A 14,492-nucleotide genomic window follows, 5' to 3' on the forward strand; every position below is an offset into this window, starting at 1 on the left:
CGTTGTGCCAATGGCAATCGTACTCTGCTGGAACGCCCCGGTAAGCAGCCTTTCCTCGGGAAACTTGGAAGTATTGGAAGGGTTCCTTCCAAGTCAAACAGTTCTATGATTCTATGAAACTCCGCTGTGTGCTTTTATCCCATTCCTAGATGGTGCGAAAGCTGCGGAGCGTTCCCCCACCCAAAGGTTTCCCCACTAGATGGTGCCCAACGCTCATTGGTGGCCATAGCCCGCATGCGGATGTGCTCGGGCTGGGGATAGAATTAGGCAAACGCCAGTGATAGTGACAGAAATGCCTTTATTTCTTCAGAAGCACGGTGAGGCTGGAGGGCTTTTCTCCCCACATCTTTCCTCGGGAACAATGCTACCCTACGCCGCCGAGAGGGTGCTGCGTCACCCTGATGCTTTTGAGGGCACTCCTCAGAAGGACCTTCGGCGGTGGGGATACCCCCTGACCTCGCCATCCTCCTCACCGCTGTTACTGCGGCTGCCCCACTGCCCCTCAGAAGACTGGCTGCTGTCGGCGCTCCAGGAGTCAGCTTGGGCTGCAAGGGGCTGCAGGGGGCCACCCACCCCACTGAGGCCATACAGGGCTCGCTCATGCAGACGCAGCCGGTCGGCTTGCCTCACCTGCTCCACCTGCCTGGAGCGCTCCAGTTCTGCCAGGCTCCCCATCCTCTGCCCTCCATGCAGGTGGGAAAAGCTTCCTGCCACCATGCTGCCCCTGGTGTGCTGGGTCTGGGGGCTGGTGCTGCCCCACACCCAGGGATCCCTTGGCACATCAGTGGACTTTCCCATGGCATCCCTTTTGTCCCCATTATATACTCTGCTGGGGGCTGGCCTGGCCACCCGTATCACTCCAGGTGCTGGTGCTGCCCCTGGCCAAACCCTGGCCCGGTGGCCCTCTGGGGCCACAATTCCCCCTGCCGTGCTGGGTGCTGGTGCCACCTCTGGTCTCGCTGCTTGTCCCAGCCTGGCTGACCCTGGTTGCATCCTGGCTGACCCTGGTTGCATCCTGGCCCTCTGCCTCTCTGGGGTCACTGTTTCCCTCTCCATACTATGTACTGGTGCTACTCCTTGCTGAGCCCTGCTCCTATGCCTCTCTGGGGCTTCAGTCTCCATCGTGCTGGGTGCTGATGACACCCCTGGCTGGGTCCTGGCCCCGTGCCCCTCAGGGACCACCATTCCTCCCTCTACATCAGGTGCTGGTGCCACCTCTTGCTGGATCCTAGCCCTCTGTCTCTTTGGACCTGCTGTTCCCACCTCCCTGCTCCCTTCTTGCCCTGCAGTGGCCACCTGGCTCCCTTTCTCAGGTGGTGTGCTCACAGCAGTGCTACAGTCCCCCATAGTCAGCCCTGAGGAGGCTGTGCCTCTGGCACCCTGAGTTGTCATGGTGGCTGGGAGGCTATGCTTCCCCACTGGTCTCTGCCCACTTCTCCCCTTTCCACTTTGGCTGCCGGCTGCTGTGGTGACAGTGGCCTCACCATCAGTGCTCTCCTGAGGGCTAGGGGCCTCCAGCTCTTGTCCGCTGTGGTTGGCAGTGGCACCGTCCCCACTGTTTCCTGCAGAAGGGTGGTCCCCAGGCCTGCTGGTGGCACTGTCCCCATGATGCACGGTGACCATGGAGGTTGATTCCTCAGGGTATCCCTGAGGCCTGGCATTCACCGCCGCAGGGATGACATTGGCCTCGCTGGTAGCACCAGTGCTACCCGCACTGCCGTCATTCTCACCCACTTGGATGTTGGCTCTTCCAATGAAAATCTGCACCTCATCCTTCGGAGAGACATGTGTTTCACCGTCCTGCCCCCGGGTGATGGTGGCAGCATCCACGTAGGGGATGTATGCAAACTCGCCTATGTCTTCCGCATCCACATGGACATCCTCCTTCTTGGTGACAGAGGTGATGGCAGAGTCTCCTGTCACCATGGTGCCTGCTTGCCCTTGGTCAGGCACAGTGGCATGGCTGCTGCCCTCACCCCCAGCCCCTTCGGAATCGGTGGCCCTCTCCCTCCCTGCTGTCACAGCCCCATCCCCTGGTGTAACACCGTTACCACCATTGCCATCTCCATGAGGTTCACCAGGGCGGGTGCTCTGGGGGAGGCCATCTTCACCATTGATGATCTCCCCCAGCAACATTGAACCCATGTCACCGCTGCCTTCCATGCTGGTTGAGGTGGGATACACACTGATGCTGTCACCAGTACTGGGGCGCAGAGCACGGCCTCCCACTTTGCTTACTGGAGTGATGTGGCTGTGGGGCTTGGGGCTGTCCTTGTCCTCTGGCACATGGCTGCTTCCAACACCTTGTCCTAGGGTCTCCCCGTCCACCTTACCCAGCCAGCGGCCATGGATTGTGCCCTGGTGGTCACCTTCTTCTTTCTATAGGGGGATAGGGAGGGTGGGCACAAGGCAGCAGGAACACCCCAGGGTCCCGTGCTGTGCCCCCATCCTGCTCACCTTCACCTGTGTCTGGTTTCTCCTCATGAAGGAGTGCATAAACTTGAAGACGAAGAAGCCATGATTGGTGTTGCAACCTTTCAGCAGTATCTTGGGTGAAAAAGAAAATAATTAATTATCTCCTCTCATCCCATCACTTATGTGTGCCCTGACCCCCACGTCTCCATCCCATGGCACTCAAGTCTTGCTTCTCTCCTTTTTCACACCCATTTTAGTGGGATGTGACCTACCTGGTGCTGTCCAGGGCAGTTTCCTCTTGCCCTGGCTGAAGGCGGCACCTGCAGGCAGGAAAGTATCAGTATTAGATGAGTATTCAATGGGGTGATCAATGAAGTAATCAGTGGGGTATATAATGGGGTATCCCAATATGTTAACTGATGTGTTAGCTAATAGAGTATTAGATGGGGTATTTGATAGGTAGTTAAAAGGGTAGTTGATAGAGAAGCTACTGGGATATGTAATGGTTTACTTGATAGGTTAGTTAATGGGGCTGTCAATGGAGCAGTCAATGAGATATTTGATGGGGATAATTAAGGGAGTATTTGGTGGGGTAGTTTGTGGGGTATTTGATGGGGTTATTGATTGGAGTATAGTTTTTTGGTGGAGTAGCCAATGAGATATTTGATGGGGGTGCTCAATGGGTTATTGAATTGGATAGCTAATAGGATATTTGATGGAATATTCCATGGGATGTTATATGGGGTATTTGACTGAGTAGTTAATGAGGTAGCTGGAGTACTAGATGAGATATTCTGTGGAGTATTAGATGGGATATTGAATGGAGTATTCATTGGGATAGTTAATAAAGTAGTTAACGGGATAATTAATGGCATGTTGGATGGCATATATGATGGGACTGTTAATGGGGTAGATAATGGAACATTTTACCAAGTAACTGATGGGGTATTAGATGGGATATTGGATGAACTATTCAATGGGATAGTTAATAGAGTAGTTAATGGGGTGTTCAATGGGATAGTTAATAGGGTAGTTAATGGGGTGTTCAATGGGATAGTTATAGGGGTATTGGACAGAGTAGTTGATGGAGCAGTTAGTGGGGCATTAGATGGCCTATTCAATGGGGCATTGGAAGGGGCATTCCCGGAGGCAGTGCTATACTCACGGGTGTGGGCAGCACGGTGCCCAGCAGGCAGAGGCAGAGGCAGAAGAAGACTGCGCGCATCCTGGCTGGCTCCTGGGGGCACAGCATGACCCGCTGTGAGGCGCAGCCCTGTGGTGAAGCCTGGGGGAGGGGGTTACCTGTGCTGCTTGGAGCCCAGTTCCACAGGCGATGCTGGGGGCTCTGCACCCTGAGCTGAAATTTAAAGTTGCCCAGGGGTGCCCAGAGCCAATCAGCTCCAGCCCAGGGCCATTTGTCAAGGTCCGCGGGTGCCGGGGGGGAGTAATTTCCATCTAAAAATGTGCCTGTGGTGGCAGGCAGCTATCAAATGTTCCACCTGGCCGCACAAACAGAAAGCATGATGTATAAATATCTGCACCGGGGCCACAATTGCCTGATAATTAGTGCGGCGCCCAGCCAGCCCTGCTGCCGTGGGGACAGGGCCATGGGAATGCCAGGGCTGACGTGGGGACCAGGCCCTGATGTTGGCAGCCACCCCAGGGCCTTATCGGAGCATTTGTGGTTGTGGGGCTGGGCAGGGTGCAACATTGTGAGGTTATTGCCTGAGTATTGCCTTGCCTCCACCATTAGATGCTGCATTTATCCCACCATGCCCCGAAACACTTTTTGGGAAGGGACCACATTGAGGGGTCATCTTCCACTGGCTGGAAGAAGGCAATGTGCAAAGTCCACACCCCAAGCAAGTGTAACCCCACAGCTTGTAGGGATCCCCAAGACGCACACAACATATGGTCAGAAGCAAACCAAGCCTTGTGCATGAGCTCCACTTGTTGCTTTATTGAGTTTCTGCGATACATGGATGACAGTACTCAGGCCAGGGCGGTGTTGTGCATTCCACCACTTACTCACTGGCTATAGTAGTAATCCTGCCCATAGATGTCATAGCCATGCCCCTTGTAGTAGCCGTACTCATCCTCATAGTTGCGGTAGGTGTCCCCACGTGGTGGCCCTTCCTGGTCCCCATAGCTGCCCTCAGTGGGACCTTCATCCCCGCGGGCTCCCGCTGTCACCTCGTACTCCCACTGCTCCCCAGCTGTAGTGGCCTCAAAGCGCTGATCATCACCCAGTGTGGTTGCTTCATCTTGCGCAGTGGTGGCAGCAGCAGCAGTGGCAGCAGCGGTGGTGGCTTCAGCTTCCTCCTCCTCTTCTTCCTCTCCCTCCTCTTCCTCCTCCTCCTCCTCCTCTTCCTCTTCCTCAGCTGCCGCAGTGCTGTTCCCACGGGGTGTCTCTGCTGTGGTGTTGGTGCTGGTCCCATTGACACTGACATCCTGCTCCTCTACCTCTTCTTCTTCCTCCTCCTCCTCTTCCTCCTCTTCCTCATCACTGTCCTCATCTCCTGAATCACCCTGTGTGCCCTTCTGGCCCCCTTTGCAGCCCTGCAGCACACAGGGAGAGGGCAGTAAATAACCCGGCATCAGTCACACCTCAGGGTTCTGAATTCAGAGAGCTCACCTGATGGGTGGACGCAGCCTCACCCCCTGGCCCCACATCCCCAGGGGTCAGCCCCTCACCTGCTGCCTGAGTACCTGCATGGGACGGTGCCTGTGGAGTGAGGAGAAGACACGACAGGGGGCTCACACTGATCCAAAAATCTGTGGGATGGCTCAGATGCAAGTTCCTGAGTTTCTACATGCTGGAGGCCCATACTCACCCCCCCTTCCTCCTCCTCCTCTGAGCCGTCCCCCTCTTCCGAGGAGTCACTGCCCTGTGTGAAGGGAGAGCAGAGCCATTGCCATCAGTATCATGGGCATCGCAGCCTCAGCCCAGCAGAGGCTTGCTGGAGCAATATCCCTGCACATGAGACTGGGGACCCACGGAACCCGACGGACCCACCTTGTAGCGATGCAGCGGCGGGTAGGCGTAGCGGTACAGATAGTACCGGTGCCGGCTCTTCAGCACCTGCCAGGAGAGGGAGGGAGTCAGCCCCACAGCTTAGGGGGACTACAATGCTCCAGCGCCGTCGTGGCACAACCCTACCGCATTCTCCTCCGAGTCACCAGCCCGGGCTCTGCGCAGCCAGCTCCTCACTGAGAAGGCGGAGGCGGTGGCCAGCAGGCAGGCGAGCAGCAGCGCTGTCCTCATGGTGCCACTGGGCCAGCACTGATTTCTTGTGGCTGCTGCCCTGTGGGTTATAAGGCAGCCGCGGGGCCCCCCCGCCACAGCCCATCACCGCCCTGCCCTGGCTCTGCCCGCCCAGAAAACCCCCAAATTTTCAAGTGCCCCGCTGCCAGGAGGGATGCGCCACAGCACTTAATTGAGGGTCTGGCCAAGGCTGGAGGGTATAATAATGTGCTGGGCCTTGGTTAAAATAAATATTGGGAAATCTGGTTTGGGGGTTGTTTTGTTTTTCTTTTTTTTCTTTTTCTTTCTTTTTTTTGCTGCCTCCCTTTTTGGGAAATTCTGCCACTGTAAAGCAACCCAAAAAAGAAGAAAGAGTGACCTCACCACAGTCCCTTGGGTTGAAAGCATTGATGGAGAACAGGCTGAGAATGTGAGAGGAGGAGACTGCCTGGAGATGTCCCTTTATGCAACATGAGGAAGAGACCACATGGGACAGAGCCACCACAGTGAGACCACCACACGGTCAAAACCTCCCATGGGGTGACATGGGCTGGGGACGCGGTGCTTCCCGTCAGTGCAAGTCAGACCACGCTAATTTCTGTCCTCACCTCCATAGCCACATCAGCTGGTTTTGGGGAACAGCTCATGCCGTTCCCACATCTGAGTGGGGCAGAGAGGTCCCTGTGGCCACCCAGAGGTCCAGTGGCCCTCGTGCCCCCAGTTGGCCACCCTGTCCCCATCCCCAAAGGCACAGCTGCCCATGGTGTCCCTGCAGTCATAATTACAGGGGACGCACAGGGCTGGCCACGGCTTTCAGCCAACACCAGCTCAGGCCAGGAAAAGCCACAGAGAAAAAAAAAAAGAAAAAATTAAAAATAAAAGGAAATATCAAAAAAAGCAATGTGGTTTTCCAGCGCCAACACTGCAGTCGCTGCTAAAGAGGTGAAAAATGTGGTGCTTGGAGGGCAAAATGGAGATGGGCATCAACAGTGGAGATGGGGATGGGGACAGGCAAAGCTTGCTGAGGTCGGAGACTAAATTTAATTGGAGAGTGCTGCCAGGGGTGATTTTTAATGTAATTAGAGGGACACTGGTTTAAAAAAAGAACTTTGACTCTAAAAGCGCTGATTTCACCCAAGATCCCTAAAAAAAGCTGGGGCATAATGACCGCATACCCAGTGCCTATTTTAGCTGGCAGGGCAGAGTGAGGGCTGGCACCAGCCAGCCCCATGTCCCTGTGGTGCCACACATGGGGCTCGGCCCCACAGAGCGCAACTCAACACCTGCAGGCTCCACAATGGGCTCATTAGGGCATGTGATGACGAACACAGGGCCCCCCAGGAGAAGGAGAAGGAGGAGGAAGGTGAGGGGGGCACCCTGTGCTCTGCCCCATGGAACCATGCCCCATCCAGGTGCTGCCCAGCACGTTGCAGTGTGCGGTGGGTATTTTTGCAGCTTGCTGAGGCGGTGCCATCTCCCTGCAGCTATGCTGGCAGGAAACCTCAGCACCAAAAATAAGCACAGCAAACACAGGCAGGAGCTCACGGTGCTTGGCGTCATGGTGCACCTAAATGCATCAGCCTTAGGTATGAGCATCTGACCTGGCTCCTTGCATCAGCTCAATCTGTGCTTCATGCCATTTCCCACACTATGTGGCAGGAAGACAGGTGAAGGGAATTAATGCTAGGTGCAGTTCTGCTGTAGATCCAGATTCAGCAGCAACATGGAGCTGCAAGGTGTGCACAAGGAGCTGGGCACCAGCATGTCAGAAGAGTGTTTTTACCAAGAGGGGTTTGGAAATTCATGCACTGCAATGGACTTTGTGCACAGTAAATAGACTTGGTATATTGTAGGGGCTATGCTGTGCTGCAGCAGATCCCACACACAGGAGAGACATGGCTCAGTACCGGCTCTCAGCTAACAGTGGGCTGATGTGGGCGCAGCTCTGCTCCAGATTCAGCTCTGGTATACAGAAACCTGATTTCAGACATGGAGCTGCCTCTCTCCAGCTGTGCACCAAAAGCACTGTTTGTGTCCCCTCTGCCCAGCCCTGACCCCAACACAGAGAGAAGCAGCAGCAGAGCTGCAGCGCTGGGGTCTGATGGTTTTAATGTGAATCAAGGACGTACACAGGATACATTTCAGCATGGAGACATAAGTGCCGTGGACATAAAGAGGTTACAATAGAAGGCTTTCTGTACATTTCTTACAAAATATTACATACACCCCCCCCCAGCATGGTGCAGTGTGTGCCGGTGCGATGCCATGTGCGACTCCCAGCAGCAAGGGCAAGGAGAGAGCAGTGGGATGTTCCCACCTGCAGGTCAGGACTTGGGATTCCCCACAGCCGGCCCCACCACTCACTGCCCACATGGCCAGCCCTCACCCTGTCTGTCTGCAGAAGCAGAGGCTGACCCGACTCCACCACAAACAAATGACGCAGCAGTGCCATCAGTACCCATCCTGGCAGTCGTTGTCATCGAGCTCGGCAGCCTGCTTCCTGTGGTAGGCACCTGGCCGCCGCCTACGGTGTGTCAGGCTGCTCAGTGAGCTGGCATCCCCACGGCTGGTAGCCTCCTGGGAGTGCTCATCATCATCATCGTCATCCTCTTCTGGGGATGCACTGTTGGTGCTCTCTGTGGATGTGCTCTCTTCGCTCACTGCCCTGTCCTCCTCACCATCACTGTCCTCCTGGCTGCCCTCTGGGGATGAGCTCTGGCTCTCAGTTGATTCACTTGGAGCATCCTCGTCAGGCTTAGAGATGTCTTCCTCTGTCTCTAAGCTGTCCTCTTTGGACCTGCTCTGCTCCTCCTCGGTATCAAGGTTTGACACCGCACTTCTGTCCTCTGCGGATGCCCTCTCCTCCCTGCTGCTGCGTTCCTGGGATGCACTCACTGCCTCTTCTGAGCCATCCTCTGCAGACTCCTCATCTGATGCCTCCTGTGATGGGCTGTCCCCATTCTCCTGGGATGGGCTGTCCCCATCCTCTTGGGATGGGCTGTCTTCATCTTCCCTGGAAGGACTGTCCCCATCCTCCTGGGATGGGCTGTCCCCATCCTCCCTGGACCCGCTATCCTCGCTGGACTTGCTGGCCTCGCTGTTCTCCTGTGAGTGACTCTTTTCCTCACTATCTTCTATGGAGTTGGTGTCCTCAGTCTCTGGGGAGTGGCTGTCTTCATCCTCCCAGGGGCTGCCACGGTTCCTGCCACCCAGGCTGTCAAAGACGGAGGGGTCGTCACCCTGCATGCCTTCACTGCCCAACCCAATGCTCTCCTCATCATCCTCCTGGCTGCTGCTGCTGCCTCCTCCCCACCTGGAGCCACCACGGTATCGGATGTGGCGGCGTGGGGCCATCGCACTCTCACTGCTGCTGCTGCTGCTACTGTCACCATGTCCTCCAATGTCCCCAGTGCCATAAGCAGGCCCTGCACCCTCTTCCTTATCCTCATCAAAGGTGTCATCCCCGCTGTCATCCTCCTCATCTCCAGGCCAGTCAGGCAGCCCGTTGTGTTCAGCGAGGTCTCGCTCCACATGGTTCCCAATGGCTACATCCGCATCACTGGTCTCCCATGGCCCCAAGTTGGCACGGAGGCGTCCATGGTCTTCATCACCCAGGACAGGACCCAGCGCATTTGCCACATCCCCTGGTGCTGCATCCTGTGGACAACACAGCATGTTGGGTGCCCAAGCATCACTGCATCCCTGCTGCTCCCAACCACAGCCCCACAGCGCTTCCCAGCTCACCCCTTGAGCTAGGATGATGGGAGGACAAGGCAGAGGGACAGTCCTTCTTAGCCATGGGCAGACATGACTTTGGTCTTTCAAAACATGTCATCTCGCAAAGATACAAATATAAGGAGGCTCTGAGCTCAGGAAAGCCCAGACCACAGCAGTTTGGAGCACAGAAACTCCTTTTTTTTTAGCATGAGAACAGCATAGCATATCAGGTTAGCAGAGATGGCATGAACTTCATCTCTAATGGCCCAAAGCAGTGGGCAAAGCTCCCAGACCCACAGCATTGCTCCCCATCAGCATCCCATAAATGACACCCTACAGCCACGGAGCACACCACCTTACCTCAGGCTCTTGGGACGCAGAGAGATGGCCAGGCACCTACACACAAAGAGAAAACCTTGGGTCAGGTTGGGGCAGAACCAGCAGGTCTGAGAGAATAGCCAGCTGGATTTGGAGCAGAACCAGCCAGTTTCAGGGCTGTGCTGGGTACTTACAGGGTGGGCACGGGCTGCAGCCCACAGCAGCAATATCAGCAGCACAGCCTTCATCCTGCAGCTGAAGTGTAGAAGCGTGAGGTGCTCGTGCTGCCCTCCCGGCACGGCTGCCTGGCATTTAACTGCTGCCCGGGGCCATGGGCAGCCAATGGCACTGGGGCCAGGCGCGGAGGTGTCAGCGGGAAACAGCCTCCCACGCTTCCTCCGGCGGGACGCCAGCCCCAAAAACAGCTTCTGGTGGGGGGGGGGGAAGGAGGGTGTTGAGCAGCTGGCCCGGCCCTGTGTTTTCCTTGCTAAATTTACCCCCTCAGTGCACACTTCCAGGCATGACGTGCAGGAAATGGGGCACCCACGCTGGACCCCGGCCCTCGGATGTATAGTATGGGGCAGGGGGAGGGAACAGCGATAGGCAAACATCCTTATGCGCATACAGTGTCTGAACGTACCAACGGATGGATACATCCAGCAGTCACTCCAGGGTCCCTTGGGGCAAGGGACTGGGACTGGGACCGGGACCAGGACCATGCCAGTGTCCCTGCAGTGTTATGTGCCACTGTCTGTATCTCACCATCAAACCCCTCCTCCTCCTCCTCTGTCTCATCCTGCAGATTAGGTGGGATGTGTTTTCCTCTTGACCTGGGACCAAATTATACCCCTGGCCCGCACAAGATGTGAACATATATCACCAGACTTATTTTAGGTGCCTCGAACAATTACCACCTGCTGTTGTTTGGCTCTTGGAGTCTGGCCTGCATCTAACTCAACCCCTGAAGACCCGGCGCCAGTGAACCCATAAACATGCAGTGCACAGCCAAACCCCTGGGAAACAGAACACAGCTCAAAATTGGACTAAAACACCCCAAATTCCAGGCACAGACTGCAGCATCTCTGTCCCCAGGATGGAGATACCTGAAAGGCAGTGACAGTCATCACCGAGCTCTGCCATCATCATGCTCCAGCTAAATGCATTGCTGTAGTTGGGCAGAAGCATGGCCACAGTCCCACCCTTGCACCTTGGATGGGAGGTAAGCAGCAGTGTGCCCACCTGCAGCAGGTGATGGCCATCTGCTCCCCAAAAAAGGGGTGCAACTAGAATCATAGAACTATTAAGGTTGGAGAAGACCTCTCAGATCACCAAGTCCAACCACCAACCCATCCCCAGCATGCCCAATGAACACATCCCTCAGTGCCACATCTCCACAGTTCTTAGTCACCTCCAGAAATGGCAGCTCCATCACTTCCTTGGACCCTGAATCCTGAGCTTTGAGTGTCAGAGGAACAAAAGAAATGCAAATACAGTGAATGAAAGAGCAGCTGGAAATGCTGTTCCAGGCAGCCACCTCTGAGCATCTTGACCACATGCACTGATCCAACCCCAGCCACTGGGCTGGTAGTCATGTTTCTGTTCGTGCCGGCTGCCTCACATCACCTCTGGGGGCCACGGGGTCCAGGCATAGTGACACTACATGCATTGTGCTTCAGTGGACGGAAATGGTCACCAAAAAGTGCTTTATGCATAATATTGTGCATTACACTTCTCCAAAGGTCTCATTAATGCAAACACACACCTCAGTGCCAAAGCACTTCGTGACATCTCACATCTGCTGAGTTAATATAGCTCAGAAACTTTCAGGTTACATCTGTATCTACCTGGTGCTGGCTGACCCACCCTTCCTGTTCTTGGTTTTGTTTTGCTTTTTTTTTTTCACTCGTCTTTTTAAGAATTCACAAGAGCATTACATACAGAGCATTAGTTGAGTCAGTCTGGCCAAGGGGCAAAAAATAGCCATTTCTCTGTCTGCACTTTAAAATAGCTCCTCCCCAACGGGAGTCGAATGTTCCCGGGCTGGCAGGGATGTTTATTTCTCTCCCTCTTTTTTAAACTTTTAATTTCAGCTTGCGTAGGCAATGTGGTCAAACACGACACAGCCCAGCACTGCGGCTCAGGGGCGACGGGCTCAAGTCTCTAATACAGAGAGTGCAGCACACCCTGGAGGACCAGCACCCGATTTAGCAGTCACATACAGGCAGCAGCGGCAGCGTCGGAGCCACTTCCCTCACATCACCTCCATACGTTGGGGTGGATGTGAGTCCTGGCTGCTGGTCTTTCTCATCTCCCATAGGAAAATCACAACACAAACACAGCTAAAACAGGTTTATTTGAGACTGATAAAGAAAAAAAAAAAGAGCAATGATTGGTTTTGGCAAAGTTCCCCCTTGGACTGGCTTTGTGCTATGCAGATAAGGCACAGATCAGCGCTACAAGGAGGGATGAGCTCAAGGAATTCATGTGGCCACAGCCAGGAATTCCTTCATTTATTTTAATAAGGAATAACAAGGGGATGGTGGGATGCTGGAATAAGATGAACCTTGAAAGCATCTCGTCTGTATGGCTCTACCTTGGTTGCAGAAATGTAGAAGCGGAGCCCTTGAAGTAATGGACTTAAAAACCCTCTTCTTTTTTATCCTTATTTTTTTAATCTTATTCTGCATGTGTTTGTTTTCATTTCCCTTTTAATGAGATGCCACATTTTGTTGATGTTTTTCCCCTCGCTGAATTCATAGGGGATAGCTCAGCTAGAAAATACTCGTCGTCAGCTCATACGCATTCATTGTCACACTCCATCCGAGTGCTCATTTAGACAGGGCACAGGACGGTGCCGTCCCTAATTAAGAAGTGTAAGTTTTCAACTTCAGAAAGCCACGAGAGCACTCATTCACATTGTAAAACTTCCAGTCTGAGTTTGGGATGCCCTCAGGAAGCATTTGAATTTTCATTCCTTGGGGATAAAATGGGCAGATGGAATCAAGTACTCATTCAAGTTGGTACAGAGGAGAAAATTTAACCCCGTGAGACAATCAGGCATAGAAACTAGCATTATACAGTCCCTGTAATTACCACTGCAATTATGCTCAGTGCTCCATCAGCACCGTCTGGCTGAATATAGACTCAGGCCCCCAGCAAGGGCTGGAGGAGGCACATCAGACTCCAAATGCTTTCACACCCTTTCTTCCCCTTCACTAGATTGTTAAGAAAGAAAAAGGGGGAAAAAAAGGCATAGACACATAAGTAGATTATTATGGATACAACCACTGGTGTATTTACACAGTTTCTTTCTGTATTCTAAAGACCACCTGAATTTCAAGGTGTCTGTATTATCCCTAATGCAGTGTAAAGCAAATCTGACGGAAAAGTCAGTTCTTTGACTTTCTTTATTTCAGAACCAGAGCAGGCACTGAGGTTGTATTACACTTGACATACAGGAAACCTGTGAATCCATCCCACGCACCTGGTATGCAAATGGTGGCTCAACACCACTCCCTTGTGGGCACAGGTCTGAAAGTCTACCACTGCACTAAGCACACAGATGAGCACAGCTCCAATAACAACAAACCTGTCCTTGCAGTTGCTCCTGCCTGGCAATGCAGCACTTGACAGCTGTGTTACTAAGACAAGCTTCCTCCAGCTTATCCTCCTCTTATTTTGCTGATCTTCATTCACTTAGCGTTCAGTCACAAGTATACAGGCATTATAAAGCATCTTTCCACTGACATGGCTTCTGGGCCCACAGGCAACAAGCGCAGCCCTGAAACACAAAATGATGCCAAAGCAGAGATGCAGAGCATGGGGACCACTGGTATAACATAGGTATGCAATGAGGTCTTGACCTTCTACTGTCAAACCACTATCGATACTGTCACAAACCTTACCATCTGTCAGGTAAGGGAGGCCCTTCAGACACACTAACATCCAATCCATCGTCCCACGTCAAATACAGGTGGGGACAGGATATAATTATTCAGTTTCCAAGTGATATCATCAAATGAGTCACAAGAGTAATTTTGAGGTTGTAGTCTTCCAGGGAAGCAGCTATTCAGCTTCTTTACCCACCTATATTTTACCATGACAGCACAGCACCCCTTCTTGGGGACAGAAACATCCATCCAGAAACAAAAGCATTCCCTACAATGATCTCCCTGGCACAGAGGGGCTTGCTGAACACGTTCCCAGCAAAACCAGTCAGATATCGCAAAGAGAGATATTCATGGCATACCACAAAGCTCTGAATAAAGAAGGATCATCTTTTTATTAATGAATAACAAAAGGAAAAAACATGAGCTCTGAAAGCTCACCTCTCCCTTCAGACGCTGACTAGCTGACAGGACAGCAGAATTTCAACTCCAATAGGCATCAATCAGTTTCCAGGCAGAGAAGCAGAGATAAAAGGGAGAGGGACTTATAGAGTTTCTCATGGTATTTTGTCAAAGTTTTATTTTCTGTACGGACTACAGGAGGTGGACTTGGCAGTGATATCGTTCTTTTTTCCTCCCACTTGTTTTAATTTATTACCAATAAGTTCCATAGTTGGCCATTCAGAAATTAAGTTTTTGTACACTGTAGGAGTGGATCCAGTACTCTTGTGGTTCAGGAGCTAAGAAAGCAACAAGGTCCTCTACATGCCTCATGACACAAAGGTGTTGAACCTTATTCTCTGTGCAGTAAATAATCAAGTGTACCCATCCATCTCCAAACTTGTTAGACCACCACATCATATTATACCAATAAACATACTCCTGCATCTCTTGCAAGTGAGGTGCATAGT

General features: G+C 53.0%; 3 protein-coding genes across 3 annotated transcripts; all 3 read right to left on the reverse strand.

The window, feature by feature from the left end:
• Positions 1 to 283: 283 nt before the first annotated feature.
• Positions 284 to 3,870, reverse strand: LOC107313329 (ovocleidin-116-like). The gene is made up of 5 exons (XM_032444553.1): positions 3,718 to 3,870; positions 3,581 to 3,652; positions 2,688 to 2,735; positions 2,458 to 2,547; positions 284 to 2,379 (listed from the first exon to the last, which is right to left on the reverse strand). The coding sequence occupies exons 1-5, from the start codon at positions 3,868 to 3,870 to the stop codon at positions 421 to 423; spliced, it is 2,322 nt and encodes a 773-aa protein (XP_032300444.1). The 3' UTR covers positions 284 to 420.
• Positions 3,871 to 4,355: 485 nt separating this feature from the next.
• On the reverse strand, positions 4,356 to 5,719 carry IBSP (integrin binding sialoprotein). Its single transcript, XM_015861466.2, has 5 exons — positions 5,576 to 5,719; positions 5,432 to 5,497; positions 5,250 to 5,303; positions 5,051 to 5,140; positions 4,356 to 4,974 (listed from the first exon to the last, which is right to left on the reverse strand). Exons 1-5 carry the CDS (start codon positions 5,678 to 5,680, stop codon positions 4,444 to 4,446), a joined length of 846 nt encoding a protein of 281 aa, XP_015716952.1. The 5' UTR covers positions 5,681 to 5,719; the 3' UTR covers positions 4,356 to 4,443.
• Positions 5,720 to 7,710: 1,991 nt separating this feature from the next.
• Positions 7,711 to 10,866, reverse strand: DMP1 (dentin matrix acidic phosphoprotein 1). Its single transcript, XM_015861515.2, has 3 exons — positions 9,889 to 10,866; positions 9,737 to 9,772; positions 7,711 to 9,316 (listed from the first exon to the last, which is right to left on the reverse strand). The coding sequence occupies exons 1-3, from the start codon at positions 10,411 to 10,413 to the stop codon at positions 8,111 to 8,113; spliced, it is 1,767 nt and encodes a 588-aa protein (XP_015717001.2). The 5' UTR covers positions 10,414 to 10,866; the 3' UTR covers positions 7,711 to 8,110.
• Positions 10,867 to 14,492: the final 3,626 nt, after the last annotated feature.

This window comes from Coturnix japonica, chromosome 4 (genome assembly GCF_001577835.2).
Source record: "Coturnix japonica isolate 7356 chromosome 4, Coturnix japonica 2.1, whole genome shotgun sequence".
In the NCBI taxonomy this organism is placed as follows: Eukaryota; Metazoa; Chordata; class Aves; order Galliformes; family Phasianidae; genus Coturnix; species Coturnix japonica.

Bases quoted from the DNA above. Each gene is read 5' to 3' on its own strand.
- LOC107313329 (XM_032444553.1), bottom strand. From the start codon at position 3,870: ATGGAAATTACTCCCCCCCGGCACCCGCGGACCTTGACAAATGGCCCT. The intron at 2,548-2,687 runs GTAGGTCACATC...TTTTCACCCAAG, and splicing joins ACTGCCCTGGACAGCACCAG to ATACTGCTGAAAGGTTGCAA. The intron at 2,380-2,457 runs GTGAGCAGGATG...ATCCCCCTATAG, and splicing joins GAAACCAGACACAGGTGAAG to AAAGAAGAAGGTGACCACCA.
- IBSP (XM_015861466.2), bottom strand. From the start codon at position 5,680: ATGAGGACAGCGCTGCTGCTCGCCTGCCTGCTGGCCACCGCCTCCGCC. The intron at 5,304-5,431 runs GTGGGTCCGTCG...CCCTTCACACAG, and splicing joins CGCCGCTGCATCGCTACAAG to GGCAGTGACTCCTCGGAAGA. The intron at 4,975-5,050 runs GTGAGCTCTCTG...TGTGTGCTGCAG, and splicing joins AGGCTGCGTCCACCCATCAG to GGCTGCAAAGGGGGCCAGAA.
- DMP1 (XM_015861515.2), bottom strand. From the start codon at position 10,413: ATGGTCCTGGTCCCGGTCCCAGTCCCAGTCCCTTGCCCCAAGGGACCC. The intron at 9,773-9,888 runs GTAAGTACCCAG...CTTTGTGTGTAG, and splicing joins CTGCAGCCCGTGCCCACCCT to GTGCCTGGCCATCTCTCTGC. The intron at 9,317-9,736 runs GTAAGGTGGTGT...TGTTGTCCACAG, and splicing joins CTGCGTCCCAAGAGCCTGAG to GATGCAGCACCAGGGGATGT.